Below are 17,559 nucleotides of genomic sequence, written 5' to 3'. Positions count from 1 at the left end.
TAGAAAATATCATTTTTTTTTCAAAATTTTCGGTCTTTTTCCGTTTATAGCGCAAAAAATAAAAAACGGCAGAGGTGATCAAATGCCATCAAAAGAAAGCTCTATTTGTGGGAAGAAAAGGACGCAAATTTCGTTTGGGTACAGCATTGCATGACCGCGCAATTAAAAGTTAAAGCGACGCAGTGCCAAATTGGAAAAAGACCTCTGGTCCTTAGGCAGCATAATGGTCCGGGGCTCAAGTGGTTAATGTACACTCAAATTTTCTATTTTGTTTATCCAAAGTTATGAATAAAATACAAATTCTCTATAGTAAATGCCAGCGATAACATATGAATTTTATCAAAACTTAATCTTATGGATTCATAAAAAATCGTTCTTGCTAAACAAAAACAAATCTATTAACCTTCTATGAGGAGGTGAGCTGCCATCTAGATGAACGATGGCCGGTAGACATGGTGTATCTGGATTTTGCAAAGGCATTTGATACAGTTTCCCCACAAACGTTTACTATACAAGCTAAGTTCTGTCAGCATGGACCATAGGGCGAGTACATGGATTGAAAACTGGCTACAAGGGCGAGTTCAGAGGGTAGTGATAAATGGGGAGTACTAGGAATTGTCAGGGGTGGAAAGTGGGGTCCCTCAGGGTTCTGTCCTGGGACCAATCCTATTTAATTTATTCATAAACGACCTGGAGGATGGGGTGAACAGCTCAATCTCTGTATTTGTGGACGATATTAGGCTAAGTAGGGCAATAGCTTCTTCGCAGGATGTGGAAACCTTGCAAGAAGATCTGAACTAATTATGGGGGTGGGCAACTACATAGCAAATGAGGTTTAATGTAGAAAAATGTAAAATAACGCATTTAGGTGGCAAAAACCATGAATGGAATCTACTCACTAGGGAGAGAACCTCTGAGGGAATATAGGATGGAAAAGGACCTGGGGGTCCTAGTAGATGACATGCTCAGCAACGGCATGCAATGTCAAGCTGCTGCAAGCAAAGCCAAGAGAATATTGGCATGCATTAAAAAGGGAATTAACTCCAGAGATAAAACGATAATGCTCCCACTCTACAAGACTCTGGTCCGGCCGCACCTGGAGTATGCTGACCAGTTCTAAGCTCCAGTCCTCAGGAAGGATGTGCTGGAAATGGAGTGAGTACAGAGAGGGGCAACAAAGCTCATAAAAGGGACTGGAGGATCTTAGTTATGAGGAACGATTACAAGCACCAAACTCATTCTCTCTGGAGAAGAGACGCTTAAGAGGGGATATGATTTCAATGTACGAATACCGTACTGGTGACCCCACAATAAGGATAAAACTTTTCCGCGAAAGAGCATTTAAAAGACTCATGGTCATTCACTAAAATGAGAGGAAAAGAGGTTTAACCGGAAACTGCGTAAAGGGTTCTTTACAGTAACAATGTGGAATTCTCTTTCACAAGCAGTGGTTTCAGCAGGGAGCATAGATAATTAAACTATTAGATAAGCACCTAAACAACCAAAACATACAGGGATATACAATGTAATATTGATATAAAAGCGCACACAGGTTGGATTTGATGGACTTGTGTCTTTTCAACCTTACCAACTATGTAACACTTCTAGATATTATATAAATCTTACTTGTGTTCTCTTGATGGATAAATCAACTTTAGTAGCTGTAAGACAAGAGCAGCAGCAATCACTCCCACAATGAAAACTTCTATAAAGTTAATTAAGACAGGATATAGCGCGTTCCAGATAAGACAGAGTTTTTCTCTGAGATCATCTGCAAATTGGCACATCACCTAGAAGATATCAGACAAAAGTGGTTTTACACATATCTTACACACTTTTATGAAATTAATATATCTTAATATAGTAGCCAAGACTGAAGACTAAGGTGTTGATTACAGAAAGCACTCAGTGGACTGCCAATGCATACCAGCAAACCTTGCTATTGTGCTTAAGATGGCAAGTCTACCTAATTTACCCGATTTCAACGTAATCTGCAACAAGATTTGAAAGTATGCCTTATATGTGGATGGTAGATCTGTTTTTACTCATGTCAGAATTGTACAGCTTCTTACCTCTGCCTAATCTGACACCAATTTAAAAAACTTCAAAGCCAGTTTTATATTGACTGGTAGTTGTGAAAACTTCTTAATTGTAATGCCGTGTACACACGGTCGGACTTTTCAGCAACAAAAGTCAGACGGGCCTGTCCAACAGACTTTCGACGGACTTTTGGCGGACTTCCGACGAACTTTCTAACGAACGGACTTGCCTACAAACGATCACACAAAAGTCCAACGGATTCGTACGTGATGATGTACACCAGACTAAAATAAGGAAGTTGATAGCCAGTAGCCAATAGCTGCCCTAGCGTTGGTTTTTGTCTGTCGGACTAGCATACAGACGAGCGGATTTCTGGGTCCGAGTTATGACGTAAAGATTTGAAGCATGTTCCAAATCTAAAGTCTGTCAGATTTGCAACTGGAAAAGTCCGCTGAAGGTCCGGTGAAGCTCACACATGATCGGATTGTCCGCCGGATTTGGTCCTGATACATGTGGTTGATACACACATACTATGGGTGCTGAAATTAATCGTTGCATCGCGATTCGGGTGTCCCCGATGCGGCAACGATGCATAAGGCCCGGAAAATCGATGTCGGGTGACGTCATGATGACTAGCCCCGCCCCTCGCGTATTTTTAAAATGACTTTCTTTGAATAAATGTTGTGCTACTATGGATGATGTGTCCTCCGCTGTATGCGCTTTTTAAAAAAATATTTCACTTCATACCGAATTTCCCCGTAGTACGATACGATCCCGCTCATGTAACTCCCGGCCCGTCCCACCCCTCTCCGTTCTCCTCTCCCGTCTCCTGAGTCCTGACGTCAGCGGGGAATTCTCAGTCCCGCCCGCCTCTCTTCTGATACGATAACTATAGTCAGCGGGCGGGACTGAGAATTCCCTGCTGACGTCAGGACTCGGGAGACACGCGAGAGGAGAGCGGAGAGGGGCGGGACGGGCCGGAAGTCACATGAGCGGGATCGTATCGTACTACGGGGAAATTCGGTATAAAGTGGCATCGTTTTTTAAAAAGCACATACAGCGGGGGTACATCATCCATAGTAGCACAACATTTATTAAACGAAAGTAACTTTAAAAACCGTAACCGTACACCTCTCGCTCCATGCTGACAGGTCCCTGGCTATCCTGTGCACATTCCACTGTTAACTCCTAGTGTGCTGGAAGGTGCAAACAGGAATGCCAAGGAACTGTCAGCACCAGTGGTGGCCCATGCATTGTGGTGGGGGGGTGGTTAGTGATGGCTGCATTTAATGGGCACAGGTGGCTGCGTTTGATGGGCACAGGTGGCTGCGATTGACGGGCACAGGTGGCTGCGATTGACGGGCACAGGTGGCTGCGATTGACGGGCACAGGTGGCTGCGATTGACGGGCACAGAGGCGCTGCATTTGATGGGGGAGGTTCAGTATTTTTCAGTTTGTTTGCACCCCCCAAAAATATTTTGAGCACCGGCTGCCACTGGTCAGTACAGGGAACTTCACAGGGATGTTTGTCATCTGTGGATTCTATCCCTTCTGACCGCCCAGCAGCCGTGTGTGTGTGTGAATCTCTGTACCCTGTAGTGCACCGGATTAGTGCACTTTTTAAGGGAGTGAGGTTATTTTTAATTCAAAGCAGAGTTCCAGTAAATTTTTTGTTTATTAAAAGTCAGCAGCTACAAAAAAGTGCATCTTCTGACTTTTAATAAAAAGACACTCACCTGTCCCACAATCCAGCGACCTGGCCACCCAAACCCTCCCTTCTCTCCCCCGCCTGTCCACGGCGCTGGCAATACTACTGTGGGCATCTGGCTGTGACAGCTTGAAGCTTCACAGCCGGGTGCGCATGTCTCACTGCGCTGTCCTGCATAGCGGGGCAATCTTTTGGGAACTGTGATGTGTCCCAGAAGATTGCAGGGTGGAAGGGCCGCCTAGGCGGCCCAAGCAGAAGTGGGAGCTCGTCAGTAATCGTGATGCATCGCCGAATCGAATCGAATCGTTGACCAGATAATCGTGATCTAATCGAATCGTGAGACCAGTGAAGATGGTTATCTGTTTTTGTTTAGATAAAAGCGCACAGCAGAGATGTGAAGAGTAAGAGAAGCCACACAGGTATGCAACCTTCCAGGACTATTGAAGTCAAGAGGACTCCAAAAACAATACAATGTCACACAGAGAAGGTTGTCCGTTCTATAAACTGCTATGGGATGTTGTTAACTTGTACCTAAACGCAAAAAGTTAAATCAAAATCCTCAGACATTACCTCACCTTATAGGATGAAGCTGGGATCACTGCTTGGAGAGGGGTTTCTGGAAGCTTTCCTGGAAATGGATCTTCATCCACAGTCGTGTTCTGCCTTACATTATAATCCCTGGTGGTTTCCTGTGGAACACGATCACCTGCTGGAGAAAAGGAGTCAAATATAGAGAAAGGTCTGGAGAGAAACAAGAAAGCTGCCCTTACTAAACCCTCATTTAAAAGTGGCAATTTTCTAGCTGTCATTCTGACAGCTTTTGGAGTCCCTGACCTGAAACATGTATGGAGATGATTACTTCTGACTTTCCCAATCTGCATACTTGTTCCAGATCTGTGACTGGGGGATGGCCAATATTCGATGATCAGCCTTTTGAGGTCTACTTTTCTTTCTGAAGAAATGTCTCCAGAGAAAAACATGGAGGCTGCCAAAGCCAACTCCTCATTTTGGAAGTGCTAACTACCTGGCTGTTATTGTGAGGCTTTTCTTTTCCTTTAATACTTGGGAGGTACTAACCCAGAATAAATGTGCAGATAACTTCAGACACTACTTTTACTTTCCCTATATGCATGCTCGAGTTCTGAATCATTAGTGAAACCACTAGATCAGCGTAACAGCCAGGCAACTAACATCTTTAGGAGGTCAGCAATGGCAGCCCCCTTGCTGCTCTTCTAATTTAAAGGTTAACATTAATGGAAACCCATACTGTTTTTTATATCCCAAGATATACATTTGAAAGAGATCCACTTAATGTAAATTATGTTGACGGATCTTGCTAATGTTTTGAAAACCCCCATCTCTATGTATAGTTTACAAAATATATGGGCAGCCATATATACACAAAGCTTTACAAAGGGAGCAAGTTGTCTACAGACCATCTTCCAGTGGTTACAGAGCAAATCTCTATTTAAAGGAAGAGTATGGGACAGGTGAACTAATTAACAAAATTTTACCATCATAACAAATCAGCTGTTCCCTTTTCTACCTCCTTTTGTTTTTCCACCAGGTGCACTTCATCTTTCACGTAGCACCCAGTAACCCTCCAGTAGGCATTTGAAAGTATAGAGGGGTGGATACAACTTCAGCAACCCCCCCCCCCCCCCTTTTCTCTGTCCCTCCTTTCCTGGGAGATGTGGCCAAGCTTCTTGCATGGGCACATATCAAAGCAGCAAACTAGAGTTAGCATGTTGGTCACATAGCTCTGTATATATAGTAACATGACCTCACACAGAAAACAGAGTCTGCTTGGCAAGATCGTAAATATTACAGTCTAAAAGGCCCGTACACACGATACGAAAATTGGAAGTAAATTTTGTCCGACGAACGATCTGTCGATTTTCGGAACGTTAGTACGGTGCTTTCCACAGCCCATTCCGATTTTTCGTAAGACAAAAGCTGGATGTGCAGACTATAACATTTTTGTCGGATGTGAAGATAACGTCCGATTTTCATTTCATTATTATGGTTTTCGTCCGAAAAAAAAAACGTAAGAGCAAGACTACACACTCAGAAACAAAAGAATACATACAAAACTATTCAAACAGATTCTGTCACGTCTGAAGTTGAATTCTGTCGTATGAAAATTATCGTATGGCGAGTAACCTCTTCACTTTCGATATGTGACTAGCATGCAACAAAAAATGGACAAACGTTTGTCCGAAAATCTGATCGGGTGTACGAGGCTTTAGTCACCGCTGGGACAGAAGGCAGTAGATACTCATACACAGCACATTCAGTGACCTCTCAGAACTTACAGTCACTGAAGTGCTGCTTTTGCTGCTGGCGTCTGTGTACTCAGAACAGCCTGAGGAGGAGGGAGATGGAAGGAGGGAGAGGGAGATTGGGGGAGGGGGGGGGAAACAGAGTGTACTGTCTGAACCCTTGGGAGTGAGCAGAGCCGACATCAAACAGAGGAGAGGGAAGGGGGTGGATCCAGACCACACATTGTCGGCATCTAGGTATTCACCAGCACACCAATTTCATTCAAACGGTTTTTATTCAAAGATAGATTACATCACAAAAAACTGTGTAGTGCAACGTTTCGTAGCCACAAAGGACCCCTTCCTCACGAAGGGGTCCTGCGTGGCCCCGAAACATTGCACTACACCGTTTTGTGATCTTTCTTGAATAAAAACAAACAAACAGTTTGGACAAAACTGATGATCCTTGGTGTGCTGGCGAATATCTACTTATCGTACAGGTTCCAGTATCCAGCTGGCGGTTGCTACAGCACCCAGTACCTTAAGAGCTCATTCCAGGAATGTGTGCGATGGGAATATGGACTGTGCACATAGTCAGCATGACTCCAGATAACACTGTAGCCCCTCCCACAGGTATGAAACTATTTTAACCGCTTCAGTACAGGGCATTTTCACCCCCTTCCTGCCCAGGCCAATTTTCAGTTTTCAGCGCTGTCGCATTTTGAATGACAATTGCGCGCCGGTCACACAACACTGTACCCAAATTAAATTTTTATAATTTTTTTCCCCACAAATAGAGCTCTTTTGGTGGTATTTGATCACCTCTGCGGTTTTTATTTTTTGCGCTATAAACAAAAGAAGAGTGACAAGTTAAAAAAAAAAAAAAAAAAAAAACACAATATTTTTTCCTTTTTGCTATAATAAATATCCCAATTTGAAAAAAAAAAAAAAAAAAAAAAAACGCAATAAGCGTATATTAATTGGTTTGCGCAAAAGTTATAGCGTCTACAAAATAGGGGATAGATTTATAGCATTTTTATTTATTTATTACTAGTAATAGCGGCGATCTGCGTTTATCGTGACATTGCAGCGGACACATCGGACATTTTTGACACTATTTTGGGACCATTCACATTTATACATCGATCAGTGCTATAAAAATGCACGGATTACTGTATGTCTCTGGCAGGGAAGGAGTTAACACTAGGGGGCGATCAAGGGGTTAACTGTGTTACCTAGGGAGTGATTCTAACTGTAGGGGGAGGGGATTCACAAGGGCAGGAGACCAATCAGTGTTCCTCTGTACTGGGAACACACGATCGGTCTCCTCTCCCGTTTACACACACAGATCCACGTCCCGGCTCTGTTACCGGCAATCGCGGGTGCCGGGCACTCGCACCGGCTCCTGAGTGACGCGGCGGGTGCGCGCGCCCGCCCCCTAAACGGCCGGGAAGCCCAGGACGTCATATGAAGCCCGCCCAGGATGGGAGATCCCTCCTGTGGACGTCATTTGACTATGGGTGGGGTATGAAGTGGTTAACAGAAAGGGTGCAGTTCTCAGTGGGCTGGAATTTTTTTTTAGGTATTAGCAGCTAAGATAAAAAAAGGAAAGCCGTACTTTTCTTAAATTTTTTTTTATGGAGCGGCAAGCACAAGGAAAAAAAATAGGTAAATGTGACATAAAACTTTACTACAAGGTAAGCGCTAAAATGCACAATACTTTTTTTTTTGACAAACAAAAAAATTTTATTGAGCAGAAGAAGTAAACCATACAAAGTCCAGAGCAAAATAGGTATACAAAGTCTGCAAGTAGTAACATTCGTGCATTTAAAGCAATGTGCACCACAAATGAACACTCTCTTAATAAGAATAGAGGTATCGCTTCAGAACCATTACTATGGGACCTCTAAATACATAGTTCGGTAGCCTCTTAACTGTTGAAAGTATATGGTCCAGAACATGATCCACCGGGGGCTAAACCCGGAACATCCAGACAGGGGGACCATAATTTATCAACTTTTCTTTTACTACCTTTGTGTTGGTAAATTAACTTCTCAAGTCAGATGGTATCATCCATTTGAGTAATTCATTCCTTCACTGTGGGAGGGTCTGTAGACTTCCAGTACCCCGGAATAGGCGGAGAAAGCACAAAAAAGCGCCAATCTAAGTGCAGTATAAGATTCAATTTATTTGGACACAGGAGAAGGAGGCCTGAAGAAGGAGCGCAAGCTCTGCAAATGCGTCGCCTGCTACTGACCAATTAGTCAGACCGGAAGGGAGTCATCGAACGGCATCCCGGGCTTCTGAGGACCAGGAATCGCCAGCATCCACTGGCGCAACCCGCTACACGGTTCCCACGTCTTTGCCTCTGACGGACTCACGGCTGGACACCCCGTTGGACTCCCTTATGGATTCCCCCTGGACGTTTCACTTTGGTGAAATGCTTACCTGTCATATATCTTTGTGAGTACAATACATCCTGTGTCCAAATAAATTGTATCTTATATCTTATACTGCACTTAAATTGGCGCTTTTTTGTGCTTTCTCCTCCATCACACAGAGTTTTGCTTCTGATGCCGCGTACACACGAGCGGACTTTACGGTAGCCTTGGTCCGGAGGACCAGAGTCCCTTGGATAATTCAATCGTGTGTGGGCTCCAGCGGACTTTTTTTTCCCAAAAGTTCGACGGACCTAGAAATGAAACATGTTTCAAATCTTTCCGACGGACTCGAGTCCGGTCGAAGAGTCCGCTTGTCTGTATGCTAGTCCGACGGACAAAAACCGACGCTAGGGCAGCTATTGGCTACTGGCTATCAACTTCCTTGTTTTAGTCCGGTCGTACGTCATCACGTACGAATCCGTCGGACTTTGGTTGATCGTGTGTAGGCAAGTCCGTTCATTCAGAAAGTCCGTCAAAGTCCGGCAGACCTAGTCCGTTGAAAAGTCCGCCCGTGTGTACGTGGCATAATACTCCACGGAAGCTGCCTTCAAGTGCTTTTTCACAGACTACATGGACTATATTTAGTCACAAAATTATAATATTGTTGTTTTTCTTGCTATATTAAAGCGTGCAATTAGCCAGGTGGATCTCTTCCTAGTTGATGTAAAGTGACAACTTTTTTCTGTTTTCAGTACCCCAGAATAATTTGCAGGCCTGAAAAAGGGCTCTAGCAATAGCCTGCCTAGAGGTATCCTCAACTAGAAGGTTATCTAATATAGCCAATAAGCATCGTTTAGGGTCCTCAGGAACCTAAACCCAGAAGACCTTTTTAAGAGTTTCTATAACCTTCTTCCAATATAGATGCAACTTTGGGCACCTCCATAGGAGGATTTCATATTGGGTAGAATACATTTGTGGATAGGATTCTAGTAGTTATATAAAAAAAAGGATAGATATAAGTGTAGCATTACTCCCCAGGGGTTGCAGATGACTGGGTTCCCCACTCCTGCACAGCCAGGCAACAAGCATTTTCCACACTTTCTCCAGACACAAGGAACAGTCTTTGAGCTTGGTTTTTGTTGTTTTATTAGGGGTAATAACTTGGATGGGGAGTAGGAATTATGGGTTACCCAGCTTGACTCAACAAAACAAGGACAACTTCCTCCCTATGTACATGATTCAGAATTGTCCTCTTCCTGAACAAGGGCAGTTTTAAAAGATAATCTTAATAATAAAAGATGCAAAATCCCATTAAGGACTAGGAACTGCATTTGATAAATCCTGCCCACTCCCCTAAGTGTTGGAGATGTAGCTACACCCCCGGAGATTTTTCCCATATCTTTTGGCATTGTCCAAAGATACAACAATTCTGGGGGGAGGTACTAGGCCTAATCAATAAAATTGCATCCACTAATCTACCACTGTCTATGGAGATTTGTATGTTGGGCCTTATAAAAAAATTAGTTCCTGCTGTAGCTAAACGCACGATGATTGGTTTGCTTCTATTTTACGCTAGGAAAACCATAACATTTCAATGGAAGAAGCCCTATCCCCCCACAAATGTCCAGTGGAAACGTTTGGTTAACGATAATCTTCCACTATATAAAGATACCTATCTTAATAGAGGCTGCCAATTGAAATTTAATAAGGTTTGGAGTGGGTGGCTGGAGGAAATGAACATTGCTTACTAATGTTGGACTAGCTTCAGTTACGATACCAAGAATCGACGATTAAATGTAATTCCTAGTTAATAGGTATAGGCCTTTATGGGCAGTGGGGGGGCGGCCCAAAAATTCCAAAAAACCCCTTTTCACTTATATGTTAAAATTGTATTGCATGGATGTATTCCTCTCTTTTTCTTTTTTTTTCATTTTTTTTTTTTTTTTTTTTTTTTTTTTTACCTGATGTACTTGCGACATTACCTGTACAAGCTAGACAACCAATTTGTATATGTCCTTATGTCTTTGTGTCTTATAAGGAAAATTTGAATAAAAATAAATTTAAAAAAAAAAAAAAAAAGGACTAGGAACTGCCAGTACCTTAGAAAAGTAGCACAAAGTGTTGTAAGCTGTAAACCAGAGCATCTCCAACTTCCCTGTAGACACTGATCCCAGCTCTACCGACAGCTGAAAATGACAGCCCATCTAGCCGTTTCTTCACCAGCTCACCCGGCTACTCCAAAGAGCTCCCAGGGCAAGGGAAAGGAAAGATTAAGCACAATGCTGTCTTCCAGAAAGGCTTGCTACATGTGGCACCCTCCCCCCTTGTAAGTCCCTGAATGTGCTAATGTACTCACACTGTCCTTGCTCCCGCTGCTTCTAATGTAAGATTCCTTTCAAACCGCACTGCTGTCAGGATCCTCCCAAGCCAGCCCAAGTTCCAGTCCAGGGGCTCCCCTCCAGGGCCACCGACAGTATCCTCAACACTCTATCTTCCACCCGACACCCCCTGCTGGCATGACTCATCCACATTTAAGGGCTGGCTCAGCCACCATTCAAGGCCCACTGCCTTGGGATTGGCCAAACTCCCCTAAGTATGAAGATCAACCCTCCTTGCCACTGCCCTCCAGCTTCTAGAAATTTCCCCAAACTTCCAGAATCCCGTTTAGTTATAGAAGTACAACTGCATACAACTATACCGTTCTATGAATGTTCATATACTGAAGATGAAAATGCATGCAGCCAGGAAGTAACACTAACTCTGCAATGTAAATAAAAAAAGTAGACACATTTATTCTTTAAAAGTGGAGCTCACCTGCTTGCGGTATATTCGGAAAGGTAAATAAAACATCACTGGTCCTTGGAATGGAGTAAAGCCAAGTATCTTTCAAAATTACAGTTGATATCATGTGCTGAAGTACTTCCATATCTCTACTGACTACTAGTTTCATTTCCACTGTCACATTTTGATAAACCTATAACGATCAAAAAAAAACCCACTGTGGGTAAATTATTATTGTATTCACATGTATATATTACATAATGGTATTAGCTAGCATCTCACTTGCAGCTCTTATTTAACCACTTCAGCCCCGGACCATTTGGCTGGCAAAAGACCAGAGCACTTTTTGCGATTCGGCACTGCGTCGCTTTAACTGTCAATTGCACGGTCGTGCGACGTGGCTCCCAAACAAAATTGACGTCCTTTTTCCCCACAAATAGAGCTTTCTTTTGGTGGTATTTGATCACCTCTGCGGTTTTTATTTTTTGTGCTAAAAACAAAAAAAATGAGCGACCATTTTGAAAAAAACACATTACTTTTTACTATAATAAATATCCCCCCAAAAATATATAAAAAAAACATTTTTTTTCCTCAGTTTAGGCCGATACATATTCTTCTACATATTTTTGGTAAAAAAAAAAATATAGCGTCTACAAAATAGGGGATAGTTTTATGGCATTTTTATATTTTTTTTTTTTTTTTTTTTTTACTAGTAATGGCGGCGATCAGCGATTTTTATCGTGACTGCGACATTATGGCGGACACATCGGATACTTTTGGTGCTATTTTGGGACCATTCACATTTATACAGTGATCAGTGTGATTAAAAATGCATTGATTACTGTGTAAATGTGACTAGCAGTGAAGGTGTTAAACGGGAAGGGGCGCTGTAGGGGTTAAGTGTGTCCTAGGGATGTGTTCTAACTGTGGGAGGGATGGGCTATGTGTGACACGAAACTGATCACCGCTCCCGATTACAGGGAGCGGTGATCAGTGTCACTAAGCAGAACGGGGAAATACTTGTTTACATCAGCATTTCCCCGTTCTGCCTCTCCATGAGACAATCGCGGGGATCCCCGCGGACATCGAGTCTGCTGGACCCGCGATCACACTCACGGAGCTCGGGCGGGCGCGTGCGTGCCCACAAGCCGCGTCTTAAAAGGCAACATACAGGTACGTTGATATGCCTGTACGTGCCCTTCTGCTGATGTATATCGGCGTGAGCCGGTCGGCAAGCTTTAAAGTGATGGTAAAGGCAGAAGGTTTTTTTATCTTAATGCATTCTATGCATTAAGATAAAAAGACTTCTGTGTGCAGCAGCCCCCTTTAGCCTCCCTAATACTTACCCGAGTCCCCTCTCTATCCAGCAATGTTCACAAATGCCTCGGCAGTCCGGGACGCTCCTGCCTGACACAGGAGAGGCGCCATTGACTCCCGCTGCTGTCAAACTCAGTTAGTCTATCAGGAGAGAGAGGGGCAGAGCCGAACCACTGATCCGTGTCTCAATGGACCCACGGAGCTGAAGCTCAGCTCAGGTGCCCCCATAGCAAGTTGCTTGCTGTGGGGGCACTCCACAGGAGGGAGGAGCCAGGAGCTCCAGCCAGGGACCTGAGAAGAGGAGGATCTTCTATCACTTCTATGGGGGAAAGGGGTGATGTGAAAAGGTGGTAGAGGACACTGCTATGGGGAGAAAGAGAACACTACTGTAGGGGTGTGGGGTGATGCGATGGTGGAAGAGGATACTGCTATTGGGGGGGGGGGGCAAGGGACATCATTGCGGGGATGTAAGGTGATGTGAAGGGGCAGAGGACAGTGCTATTAGCAGGGCCACCCCCATAGCAGTGTCATCTACTGCCCATCACATCACCCCTCCCCCCCACAGAAGTGTCCACTGACTCCTCACTCCCATAGAAGTGACTTCTGGTTCCCCTTCCCCACCCCCCCCCCCCCAGCAGTGTCCACTGCCCCCTCCTATAGACCAGCATTTTAAAAATCTGAAATCCCAGCAAGTGGATGGGGATTCGGATTTTACTGTACCCCCCCCCCCCCCCCCAATCCACCCTGGCCCCCTAAGGCGGCTTCCTAAGCAGACTTTTAAAATACCTGCAGATTTTTTTTAAATATCTGTCTTCCAGCGATCCTCTTTACTTTCCTCCTGCACCAGCTGAAAGCGAGCTTCTCCTCTCCCTCCCACCAGCATACAGCTGCTGCAGGAGGATCAGTTCCAGTAAATGCCTACCCCGCTGCCCATCCTGTCCTTGTTCGTTTTTTTTTTTTTGCTGCCCGCCCCCCCTTAGTGCAGCACTAAATAATGCATGACATGATCATACATAAAAACATAAGTCACAATCAAAGTGATAAAGTAATATAAAAATCACACCACTAAAGTGCAAAAATAAAAACCATGAAATTCCACAAAGGGCCATCAAGAAAGTGTCCATATAAAATCAAAATCCACAACAGTGCTTGGAGTGACATTCCCTATATGAAAACGACCACCATCATGTCAATCCCTCCACCGTGGAGGATAATGCGCTTGCCAGAAATTGCAAACCCAAATACCGTATGGTAATGAGTCACACAAGCAGGAATGATTAAACCATCACATAGGTAAACCTAAATTGCTCAGGTGTCTCATGTATAGATGGATCTTCACAAATCCCCTCGGTTCTGGTATGGGAGGACTTCTACTTGGATGTATCATGTTTTCCAGATCGAACACATCAAATTCTGGTGTGCTCTGAAAACTCCTCCCCCACTCCTTAGTTGAAAGAAAAGAGCAGGAAGGTGCGCTTCCTGCTCTGTTTTATTGTAAAAATTAAAAATAAAAATTACTGACACCCTCCACTGTCCTATTGACTGACACCATCCACTTTTAAAAAAGGTAGGCCAAGTTTGTATATTTACAGTGACATTCGTTTTATTTTTTTAAGTTTTTCTTACTGGATTACTTAGGTCTAGTTAATTTTTTATTTTTTTAAACAAAACGCTGAACTCTAATAATCTTCGAACTCTCATGTTGTTCTCCACCTCTTAAAGGTTGCTTACCCCTGTTGTAGAACATAAGGTTCAGTACAAGCATTTAATACCAGTTTGTGGCTTCTAAATTCCCAAAAGCAAAAAAACTGGTACAACCTCACATTTCCAGTCTAAAGCCTCGTACACGCACTTAGATTTTTGGACGACGAATGTCCGTTTTTTGTGGCATGCTAGTCTCATGTTGAAAGTGAAGAGTTTACTCACAATACAAAAATTTTCGTATGACAGGATACAACGTCAGAAGTGACGTAATGTGTTGAATAGTTTTGTATGTATTCTTTAGTTTCTGAGCATGCGTAGTCTTGCTCTTACAAATTTTTTTGTATGAAAACCGTACTAATGAAACGAAAATCAAAACGTTGAGTTGACATCCGACAAAAAATGTATAGTCTGCACATACAGCTTTTGTCTGACGAAAAAGCGAAAAATCGGCTGTCGAAAGCACCGTACCAATGATCCAAAAATCAGCAGACAGCTTTTTGCATGAATTTTTCCCTCCGATTTTCATATTGTGTGTACGAGCCTTAAGTTTGGGTAACAGTTCATAAAAAGAAGGGACTGGAAAGAGTGCCAAGAAGGGCAAATAAAAGGACTAAGGGGTAAAGGAAATTTAGGCTGGAGAAAAAAAAAAAAAAAAAAAAAAAAAAAGGTCCATGCAGAAAATGCAGTGGAAGATTTCTAACATAAGCCCTGTACACACGGGCCGAACATCGGGAGACAAATCAGCCGACGAACTTCCGGTTCCAGCGCCACATGAGGAGGAGGTGAACAGCTTCAGCTCCCGCACCACTCCTCACTAAACCGGCATATAAACCTGCTACCGCTTCGGGGGGGACCCCTACTACCTCCGCTCCTTTATAGGCACAGATGGATCGCTTTGTGGAGCGATCCTATGCACGGACGGTGTCCTCCACGGTACCCCCGGAGGGAGATACAATGGCCGACACGGCCAAGATGACGGCCGCCCCAGGCACAGCAGAGCTGCTTCAGATGCAGCCACAGCCTCTCTCTGCTTCTGACCTGGCGGTGACAGATCCTACATCCCCCGCAGGCATTGCCCAGGCTGTGGTAACGCTGCTGGGACCCTCACTGACGGCCACTGTGGATGCAGCTGTACACAGAGGGCTGGAGCAGCTTCATATAGAACTCCAGGCTCAGGCTCAGCGTATCACCCACGTGGAGGAGAGGATATCATTGCTTGAAGACGAATGCACAGCTTCATCTGCGGCACTTGCACGCATCAATGCCACAAACTGGGACAAGCTCGATGATTTGGAAAATCGCTCAAGAAGAAACAACTTGCGCATAATCGGCTTACCAGAATCGATCCCAGCCTCTCAGCTCACAAATATATGCGCAAAAACCATCCCAGAGCAACTGGGCCTCCGCATACCCTGCACTACTGAACGTGCACACCGCATGGGTCAGTACTCAGAAACGCGCACCAAACCTCGCCATGTCATAGTGAAATACCTGAACTATGCTGACAAGAATGCTATAATGCAAAAATTTCGTCGTTCATGTTCGCTAGTTGTGGATGGCGCAAAATTGCTGCTCTTTACGGATTACTCCATGGAGTTAATGAAACAACGTAAAGCGTTTTCGTCGATCTGCTCCACTCATCATCACAATCAAATTCGATTCTCCTTAGCCTATCCAGCTGTCCTCCGCATCCAAACTCCTGAAGGAGAACACCTCACCTTCAACACACCTGATGAGGCGGAAAGTTACTTAACCACTAGAAGCACCGAAAATGGAACACAGCACCGCTGCAGAGGGCTCACCATCTTCGTCCTACTCAACTGCACCTCCTAAACATCCTCGAAGCCCGACCAAACCTCCATACGAATGCAGCCTCTTCACCAATCAAGAGGACCGCTCTGGGAATCGCTGAAAGACTCCAAAGCACCACCCTCATCACCTGTGCTTCCACAGACGGGTAGTATTACCCCCTCTTATCTCTCTTTTCACCTTTGTGTTATAGGTACTTTCAATGTTTCTCCAAATCGTCATGACTGAACTTTATGAAGAAATACTTATATCAGCCTGTTGCTTAAAGTTTTATATTTTATGATTTATGGTCTCTCACCCCAGTGCCTGGGGTAGCCACCTACTATCTGGTTGAAGATCCTCTTCAGGATCACTAGTAATAATCGCAGCTACTGCACCTGTGTAGCTTAGACACTGGAGATGGGCCTTCCCCTTTCCTAAGCCTACCATACTGTTTACATGCTTAAAACTTGCATTGCTCCATCATGGGAACTCCCCCCTCTGACTACCCTTCCTTCTGATCCTCTACCCATCTCCCTCCCTTTCCCCCCCTCTTTTCCCTTTTCCCCTCACCCCCTCCCTCCCTCCCCCCACCCCCCCGTAGCCCAAACCTTGCCCCTGCGTGAGGAGCTAGTGTCCGGCGGGAGCTATGTTAGGTAGGTGAACCTCACGTGGAAAAAAGAGAAGTCCGTATTGTTCGTTCTGCTTTTCCTTACCTGATACTATGCCTTACTAATGTTTATAATCTACTGTTGCTTAGATAAGCTGAAATTCATGTTTGCCAACCTGGTACCTATGTCTTCAGGAGTTTTACGGCGCTTTGGTGACTCCCAAATGGTAGATACTATACTTAGAGGGGTTCCCTTGCAAACCCCTAAACCAAAAAACTTTATTCCCAGTCATGTCGCAATCTGCTGATGGGAGTCACCTAAAGTTTGTTTCGTGGAATGTTAAGGGGCTACGTTCCCCAAATAAACGCATGTCCATCCTTAGGCACCTGAGGCGTCTCCGGGCTGATGTGGCTCTGCTTCAGGAGACACACCTGTCCGCAGACGATTTAAAAACGCCTTCGCAAAATGTGGGTGGGATCTGTCTATGGCTCACATGCGGTAGGCCGAAAAGCGGGTGTCGCTATCTTTCTGCACAAAAACTTACGACACACTGTTAGAGATGTTACGGTAGACAAGGTGGGCCGGAAAATAACCCTACATTTGACCTTAGATGATAAAGCTGTTGCACTCACCAACATTTATGCTCCTAACTCACCTGACGCCTCCTTCTTTCAGGAGTTGGTGAAATGGGTGCTAACTAACCCTGACACACTACACCTAATGGGTGGGGATTTTAATTCAGTTATGTCCACGCTGTCTGATCGCACATGCCCCCCCATCACATGGATCACGTACACATACCCCCCCTCTCTCTAACTCTACTCTCCTGGCACAATCCATCGCCTCCATGCAATTCGTCGACGTTTGGCGACTAATGCACCTGACGGATTTTTTTTTTCGCCCCCACATAACACTTTTTCCCGCATAGACTACTTTTTTGCCTCCCCTGCTCTAATCTCCTCAATAAG

The 17,559-nt window shown here is 44.4% G+C and overlaps 1 protein-coding gene across 2 annotated transcripts in view; it reads right to left on the bottom strand.

The window, feature by feature from the left end:
- The window catches only part of GINM1 (glycosylated integral membrane protein 1), a 112,613-nt gene that overhangs the window by 33,513 nt on the left and 61,541 nt on the right, over positions 1-17,559 (bottom strand). Inside the window, exons 5-7 of one of the 2 annotated variants that reach the window (XM_073627447.1) lie at positions 11,205-11,364; positions 4,324-4,454; positions 1,627-1,790 (exon numbers count right to left, since the gene is read on the bottom strand). In XM_073627447.1, the coding sequence (XP_073483548.1) occupies positions 1,627-1,790; positions 4,324-4,454; positions 11,205-11,364 (455 nt within the window). Of the gene's footprint in view, positions 1-1,626; positions 1,791-4,323; positions 4,458-11,204; positions 11,365-17,559 lie in introns of both variants that reach the window. The other variant, XM_073627446.1, reaches the window with a different exon arrangement.

Source organism: Aquarana catesbeiana, linkage group LG04 (genome assembly GCF_042186555.1).
Source record: "Aquarana catesbeiana isolate 2022-GZ linkage group LG04, ASM4218655v1, whole genome shotgun sequence".
Taxonomy (NCBI): domain Eukaryota; kingdom Metazoa; phylum Chordata; class Amphibia; order Anura; family Ranidae; genus Aquarana; species Aquarana catesbeiana.
Note: the sequence above shows the minus strand (reverse complement) of the source record. Positions and strands in the feature narration are given on the sequence as shown.